At 27.5% G+C, this 8,509-nt stretch overlaps 1 protein-coding gene across 3 annotated transcripts in view; it reads right to left on the reverse strand.

Annotated features, from left to right (window-relative positions):
* Window positions 1-8,509, reverse strand: part of LOC107449446 (carbonyl reductase [NADPH] 1) — a 30,939-nt gene that overhangs the window by 12,136 nt on the left and 10,294 nt on the right. Inside the window, exons 3-4 of one of the 3 annotated variants that reach the window (XM_043042959.2) lie at window positions 1,422-1,600; window positions 724-836 (exon numbers count right to left, since the gene is read on the reverse strand). The exons of the other annotated variants lie outside the window; for them this stretch is intronic. Coding sequence (XP_042898893.1) covers window positions 724-836; window positions 1,422-1,600 — 292 coding nt within the window. The remainder of the gene's footprint in view (window positions 1-723; window positions 837-1,421; window positions 1,601-8,509) is intronic. 3 annotated transcript variants of the gene reach the window in all.

The raw sequence follows: 8,509 nt of genomic DNA on the forward strand, positions 1-8,509 counted from the left end.
TACGACGGCGATCACGAAGTTAATCCCATTGAAAATAATCTACAAGAAACGATTTCAAATCGCGAAGGTGCGAAAACGAACATGTGATATAACGATATAAGGTCTCAAAAGTGATTCTGATTCTACCGCTCATCAGTCAAGGCCGTCTCAACATAACGAAACAATATCGTCTTCCACAGCGCGAGTTGGCATCGGAACGTAAGAGAAAGTCCTTGCGTGTATCGCTATATCGTTATATCGTCTTCTTCACTCGACGGCTTAAATCAAATATCTGATGCATCGCTTGGAATGTAAGTCGCTGTATCGGTTTGCCGATATAGGCGTTAAATCGATATGTCGCGATATATCGATTTATAGCCCAGTCCTAATCATGATAAAATAAATAGCTTCTGATAAATGTTGCACAGAAAATTGTGAAAATCATGCCTTTTTGTAATTTAAAATGACAATTGACACAGCAAAGAAAAAAATCTCTCTTTAAAAGATAGAAAATTAAGTACTTTTTACAAACCCCAAATAAAAAAAGCAGTTTAAGAACTTTTAAAAAACGTACATCAAAAATAAGCACTTTATAAAAATGCCACACATCCTGAACTCAGAATAATTAATAAATTTCAAAACAAAAGCATAGAAATGAGAAGAAAAAAAAAAAACTTTTTTAATATTGCTAAAGATTATTGTATTTTGTATGTAATTACCTTGTATGTAATTAAACGTAGTTACCTTGCATGTTCTCTTAGTAAAGGGAAAAGCTTATGGCACACATTTAATGTAGCAAAAAAATTAACTTTCACTGTGTTCATAGCTTGCTCAGGGAAAGGAGTTTTATCTGCAAACTGAATAAAAAGAAGATATTTATTAACAATGATAAATTAATTTACATGTTTCAAAACAAAACTAATTTTATAGTACCTCACCTCAACATTAAACTTACTTCTTTAAAAAAAAAATGTCAGATTGAAATACAGTAATTGTTACACACATTTAAAGGTTAAGTTCCAAAGAAATGAGAGAAATTTGATAAATATAATAGATTTAATTTAATTAAGTAGATTAATAAATTTAATAGATATAAATCAGTAGCATAGGCAGGATTTCTTATTGGTGAGGATCTACAGTTTTTTACACATAAAGATGTAGACTAACACAGCAAAATGAAAATATAATTTTTTGGGTCATTTTTATAATATCACAATAAAGTTAGTATTTTCAGAAAAAATTTACAATTTCTTTTGCTAGTAATAACTAAATTCAATAAGTTTAATTTAGTAACTTTTCAAATAAAAAAACAAAAAGTATTTTATATCTTTTGCTTATAGCTGCAAATAGAAGTGGGCCAGAATGTAACAGTCTAAGCACAGTAAACAAATCAAAATTCAAGAAATAGAATAAAAATCAATTATGCGTTAAAACTTAATTACTTTATATGCAATAGCAGCATTATTAACTAATACATCCAGTCCTCCATATTGTTCTTTAATAAAAGAGGCCAGTACTTTAATAGATTCTTCGTCAGTTATATCAAGTAAGTGAAATTTCGGATGCAAGCCTTCTTTTTCCAGTTGTCCCACTGCATCTCTTCCTCGCTTCTCGTCACGAGCTAAAATTGGTACACAATTTTAATATATAAGGTGCTCTCTAACCACTGTTCTCAATACATAAATTTCAAAACAAATTTTTATTAGTCTGAATCTAAATTTAGAAGATCTACAAAGTTTAGATTATTTTAAATTCTATACATTAGGGTGACCCGGGGTAATTCACGATCACTCTGTTTCTGGGGTAAATAATGATCACCTAAGTTTTATTTAAAAATTTTTTTTTTTCTAAATTTGAGACATGGACAAGAATGCTTGTACACTTTACTAAGGTATAACAACATTTACTTAATAATAGTTTCTTGTTTAATCTAACAAAATAAATATCTTTAAACTGCTTTCTGTATTTTCCATTTCAAAGATGGGTTTCAAAAAGTGCACATTTCTGCAAAGATCTCTCTCCTTCTCTTAATAATAAGCATTTTGAGTTACTTTCTTCTTCTTTGATGTGAAAATAGTGTAAGCAATTGTTTAATTGTTTCACATCTACTGTAAACATTATAATTGATTATAGGAAACTATATCAAATGTTGCCCTCTACAGATGGGGTAATTATTGATCACTGGGGTAATTCCTGATCATTGTCATTTCTTTTCATAAATAGTATTAAAATAAGCTAATAAATAGCTAATTGTCTTTTCTTAAGTAACAGTTCATATTTTTCAAGTGGAACGACTATAAAATATATTTTAACTCAATTTAATCACAAAATTTGTTTTTAACCGTATGCTAGACAAATGTGTTCCGATTTGTCTTACCTTGCTTCTATATTAATTTTATGCGTGTACATTGTTAGAATAATTTTTAAGTTTATAAATTAACCTAATATAAATATGGTGAGAAATTATAAGCCTAAAAAGGATACAAAGCTTCTAGAAAGCAAAATTAGTTCTGGTAATTAAAATTTCTTAATTAGTAAATTTCTTTTAATGATCGAAAATGAAAATTTCAGTGTGAGAGCTGCTGCCAGAGCTGTTGACATACCTTACTTAACTTTACACTCACCCTTAATGAAGTTACAAAATCCAGCAAAAGTAACCCATGTGGGAACTCTTTCTTATATTCCAGCAGAACATGAGAATGAGTTGACAACTTGCCTAAAATGTATGGCACGATACAAAGACTTTTGGAAAATTTAAAGCGCTAACCTTTATTTTTGCTTTTTAAATAAATCGTTTTATTAGCTGCTTAAACATATATTTTTGGTTTATTTGTTTGATCTTGATGTCTTATTTGTTAATTATCACTGTATAATTATTTTTAAACAGCCCCATTATGATTAAAACTGGTCATCAGTAATTACCCCAGAAGTGATCAGGAATTACCCCAGAAAGGATCAAGAGAAGGGGTAATTCCCGATCACAAAAAATTTAAAATATTTTAAATTCTAATTGGATTTTCAAACAAAACAAGGTAGCCTAGGACTCATCTAATATAGCCTCTAACTTCCAGTAAATATTATAATTCTATCTTGAATAGTTTTCTTACAAAATAGATGTTTGCATTTTTTGATCAGGAATTACCCCAGGACACCCTATTACAAAATATTCATTTGTGATGCTCATCATGCATGTAATAAAATGTACAAGTTAGTAATGAAATTTTTAATTACAGTTATGTAAGTTATAACAGAATGCAACTGATTATATAGGCTATAAACAATATAACAAGGGTTCTAAGCAGGGGTCTACAAAGGTCTAGAAACTAGTATTCTATGAATTGGAAAGAAGTATAAATGTATTAACTTTTACTAAAATTTAAATTTTTTGGCGTCATAACAACAGGGATTTTTAGACTCCTTATTCTAAGTTTAATAACATGATGAAGATAGTGTTTTTTAAAACAAGCCATTTACACAACTATAATAGCTATTCTTCTGGCAAGTATTTGTATAAATACTCTGCTAAAGACCATTTTAAAATCACAAATTCTAAAATGTGCCTATAAATGCAGTATAAAAATAAATTATTCTTAGTTTTTCAATGATATTAAAAAAAGAAAAAAGAAAGAATTTGTTTTAAAATAGAAAACATTATAAGTCAAAACAATCATTTTAAACAAATTTTCTTGTAAATTGAGCTGGTTTTGTAGTATTTTGCATACCAGCAAAATGACATAAAACAAGCAACAAGATAAATAAGATAATAAACAAGATAAGTAGATGACATAAAGTAATAAGACCAGTTTTAAGCAATTTGTTATGATAAATTGTGATCTTCCTCTAGAATTTAAAATTACAACAGTATTGACTAAGTTTTGATTATCCAAATGTTTTTCATCATTTTATAAACATTTATTTTATGAGGATATAATATTTTAACAATGCATGGAATTGATTTAAGAAAAATAAAGACAAAATACATTTGAGTAATCTTTCATAAAAAATTTTTTTTTCATAAAAGACAATCTTACATAGATTTTCTGAAAAAATATTGTTAAATGAGTTTAGGAGAAATTTTTGGTCAACTAAAAGTAGAAAAAAAATTGTTACAAAATTTTAATTTGGCAAGCCATATTAATTTACTGTCTAAATAGAAAAGGAACATTTTATGTTATATATAACACAAATAACTTTTTATGCCAATTTTTTTTTTAAATATATTAGTTTGAATTCTTAAAATGAGTGGAATCTTAAATTTAGTTTTATAAATTATTACTACAGTCGGACTTCTATTTAACGAACTTCCATTTTACGAATTTCTCTATTTTGCGAATTTTTTCGTGGAACCAAGAACATTTTGGAAATTTCTTCGTTAAATAACTTCTAAATAGCGAAGTGAATTTTTTTTTTTAGATCTACTTTCCCCATTTCCCAAAATATTTGAGAAAATTATTAACTAGTTAACGCATTTTATGGGGGAAATAACCTTGAACTGATTTTCGCATCCCCTTAACTTTTAGAGAAAGCAGTAAAATTCCTTTCCCTTTTTGTTTGCATTTCATACAGGAAATGCAATCAAACTGGAAAAGGGGGAAAAGGGTCAAATTCCTTGAATAGGAAATGAGCAGAGAAGATAAAAGGAATGGGTCATCAAAGTGTGTGGTCCCTGGTCCCTTATTGACATGTCCTATTATCTCCACCCCCACTGTTCACTTCCTTTCCAGAAAAACTTTCAACTTTCTCGTTGTTCACTCCGTAGAGCTCCTGTTTTAAGATTGCTGATCAGAGTGCTGCTTGTTCGGCTGCAAAATGTCGAAGCGAAAGTGCCTGACTATTAAAGAAAAAAATTACAAGAAAAAGGTGCATCAATTGCAATTTTAATTATTTCTAGTATCCATGAATTTAAAACCTATTCTACGTTGTGTAATTATTTTAAAAGATGATTTTCTATTTAACGAATTTTCCATATAACGAACTTTTTTTTCGGGATTTAGCGACTTCGTTAAATAGAGTTCTGACTGTATTTCAATATATGGCTGGGGTAGCCGGGTTGGTAGGGCATTGGACCAATGTGCAAGTGGTCGTGAGTTCTATCCCGATGGTCCGAACACTCTCCATGTAGCAAATGGTGACAGGTACACGATAAATCTGTCGGGTTATAAAGTCTGCCATGTTCCCATAACAAATCATATCTCTGGAAATGGAGATTGAATGTTCTCTGATTTAGGTCAAAATTACGATCTGTGGATGAATAAATGGGTCCGCCTTATAAACGTGTGTGGCTGAAGTCTTATTCTTGGCCATAGATGGCCCCATTAAAAAACAAGAACCTTCAGCCTTAATTTGTTTGGTTTTACCAAGCAGGCTTAGGCAACAACATTTCAATTAATTTTTAACTTCATTTATTTTTAACACATATTAGTAAAAAATGCACATAAGACATGTTATTTCTAACACATATAAAAATTTTTAATATACAAATACGTTCTTAAAATATTTAGAAAAAGCTTTTGGAACTTAAAAAAAAAAGAAAAAGAAAGAAACATAATTTTAAGCAAAATTTTAAGTCCCCCCCCTTCAAAAAAAATTCTGATTATTAGTCTCTAAGGACTTTCTGCACCTCTGGAAAAGCACAGCTTAAATACATTACTTATAGAATGCCAATATTATTTAATGCAGACTTTTTAAAATTCTAGGCATACTTCCATAATGGTACCTGTACTGAGGACATTTCTGTAGGGTTTTTGACCCACCAACTAAGAGAAGAAAACCCCAATAAAACCTGTGCTAATATGGTTTCTTTTTTTAAAAAAAAAAAAAAATATGATCTGCTTTTATATCAATTGTTACTTTTTATTTAACATATAAATATTAATGCATAAAACACAAATATACAAAACCCTACTTTCAGAACTTTCTGTATTTAGATAAATATTTATGTAACTTTGAATTAATATAATAATTTTTCTTGCTTCAACATTAAGAAAAATAATTTTTTTTAAAAACAATTATTCGAGCTTTTTTAATGGTATTTGCTTTGAATTGAACAGGGGCAGAGTACAGGCTTGAACAACATTGTCTTTTTTTTCCTCCTCAATAAATAAGTTTTCAAATAGGAATATAATAAGCATATTTAAGCATTATATTATAACAAAGTATTAAAAATGGAATTTTTTAATTCCTTTCAAAAGAATATTTTTGTATTTTAAAAAATACAAATGGATATATTAAAATATTTTGTTAGTAGTTAGATTTTAATGCCAGAAAATAACCATTAAAATATAAAAATTCATTAAATTTCATACCATGATAGATTAGAATACTAAAACTATTATAACATACTAAAAATAGCAGGTAATTAAAAAATTTATTCAATTAACTGTACTAAATATTAATAGTAATTTTATTAAACCATTGAATTGTTTGATTGAAAAAATTATTAACTTGTTTAAACAAACATTTAAATTTTTTGTAAATTATAAATCGTTCACTAATCAGGGAATGTATTATTCAAAATATATTAAAAATATTCATTTACATATAAACAGAAGTGTAGAAAATTCTCAGAGCTTAATATTCCCTTTGAACAAAGTTTCATTTAGAATCAAAATTTCCTCCAAAACTTTAGCTTTTTTTTTAAGTACAATAACTTCTTCAAAATAGTTTTGGAAAATATGCTTTAAACAAGAAATTTTTTTTTTTTTGATTTTATACAATTCTTGAATAAACGAGCATAGGTATTACAAAATAATAGAAATCAAAATATATTGTAATAGTAGTAATTTATCAAATTAAATTTAAGGTCCCACTTATAAACTTAAAGTATTCAAACTAATAAATATATAAATTTACCTATGTTTTTTTAACAACAAAAAGTTTTGCGAAGCAACAAATTTTATTCTTCAGCAATTATTGGCGAACACTTTAATATTACTTAATCTAAAAAATATGCTTAAATTGAAACATAAAAAAATTTAAATCAATACTAATATTGATAATAATTAACAACTCACAGTTATTAAAAGTAATATAGAATGAATAGTTATAATATGGGTCTTAAAGTATTAAGCGTATCATTAGAAAAACCGATTAATAGTTTTAATAATTTTGGCTACTTTGTTTAGATGAGATATATACTATAAATCATAATTATTTTATTCTAACATTTAATAAAAGTGTTGTGCATGATTTAGTACTGAATAAAAATGTTTCCAATTTTAAAAAAGAAACTATCTAAGATTTTTGATGGATTTCATCAGTTTGTAATGTCAAAAACTCAAACCTGGACCTAGCTTTTCTTTATTTACTTTTATTTTTTAAATATTTTTACTTATTATTTTATTTATTATTACTTTATTTTTAAAAATAATCTCAACCTGAGCATTTTGTTTTGATATTCTAATCTTTAAATATCAGGGGAAAAAAACTCAAGCAGATTTAGATTACAGAGGAGAAAATTTTGAAGAACTATCATTCTGATTTTTTCAATATTTACAAAAATGATGTTCTCCTTAACAAGTAATAATTTTGCTTTAACAAGTACCTAACAATTTTAAAAACTATTTTTAAACAAAAATATTTCTTGATTAAAAAAAAAAAAAAAAAAAAAAAAAAAAAAAAAAAAAAAAAAAAAAAAAAAAANTTCAGGAGGTTGTTTTCATCCAACAGAGTCAGATTTAGCAATCACATTTGGTAAACACCACATGGCCTTCTGGAGGAGAAAAAAAGATGGTTTTCTCACAAGATATGATGTTTTGGCACCGGTATGGAGAAAAAAAATCCGATGTATAATGAACAACACACGTTAAAATAAGCAATGTTCGATACTATTGATATAAAATAACTTTTTTCATCACTTTAATGAAACAGGATATCCTAGGGAAATTAAAGACATTTCCTATTTTACCGGTATTTTAATAATTTTAAACCAAAAAAGATAGATATTTAATGAATTTCTGAGTCATCTTTAGTTTAAACCAGAGGTCGCCAAAGTGGTCTATATAGACCCCCAGGGGTCTATTTAACAAAATTGGGGGTCGATCTGAGCCAGGGGGTCGAATGGGGGTCGATCCGAATTGGAAGGGTCGAAGAAAAAACAGTTCTTATTACGTAAATCCCAAATATCTAATTGAGTATGTAAAATTTGTGAATTCTTTTTATAATTGACTTAATATCAGTTTCTTTATAGAACATAAATTAATAAACGCATCATCAAAAACGTGGACATCAACCTGCAAGATTATTTTGCTGAATTATTATCGGATCTTGAAGCAAAGACGCTTTTTAAAAATGTAACAATAACTAAATTTTGAACAAACATAAATATAATGCAAAAATATGTAGAACTTTATGAAATAGCTCAGCCTATTTTATGCTAGCTTTTCCAAGTTCCTGTATGGTTGAAGCCGGTTTCAGTCACGTAAATTCAATCTTAACTAAGTACAGAAATAAATTAAATGTGGAGTTACGAGGGGATTTAAAATTAAAATTGACCAATTTTGAACCCAATATAGCGAACCTTGCAAAAAAA

Source organism: Parasteatoda tepidariorum, chromosome 8 (genome assembly GCF_043381705.1).
Source record: "Parasteatoda tepidariorum isolate YZ-2023 chromosome 8, CAS_Ptep_4.0, whole genome shotgun sequence".
Taxonomy (NCBI): domain Eukaryota; kingdom Metazoa; phylum Arthropoda; class Arachnida; order Araneae; family Theridiidae; genus Parasteatoda; species Parasteatoda tepidariorum.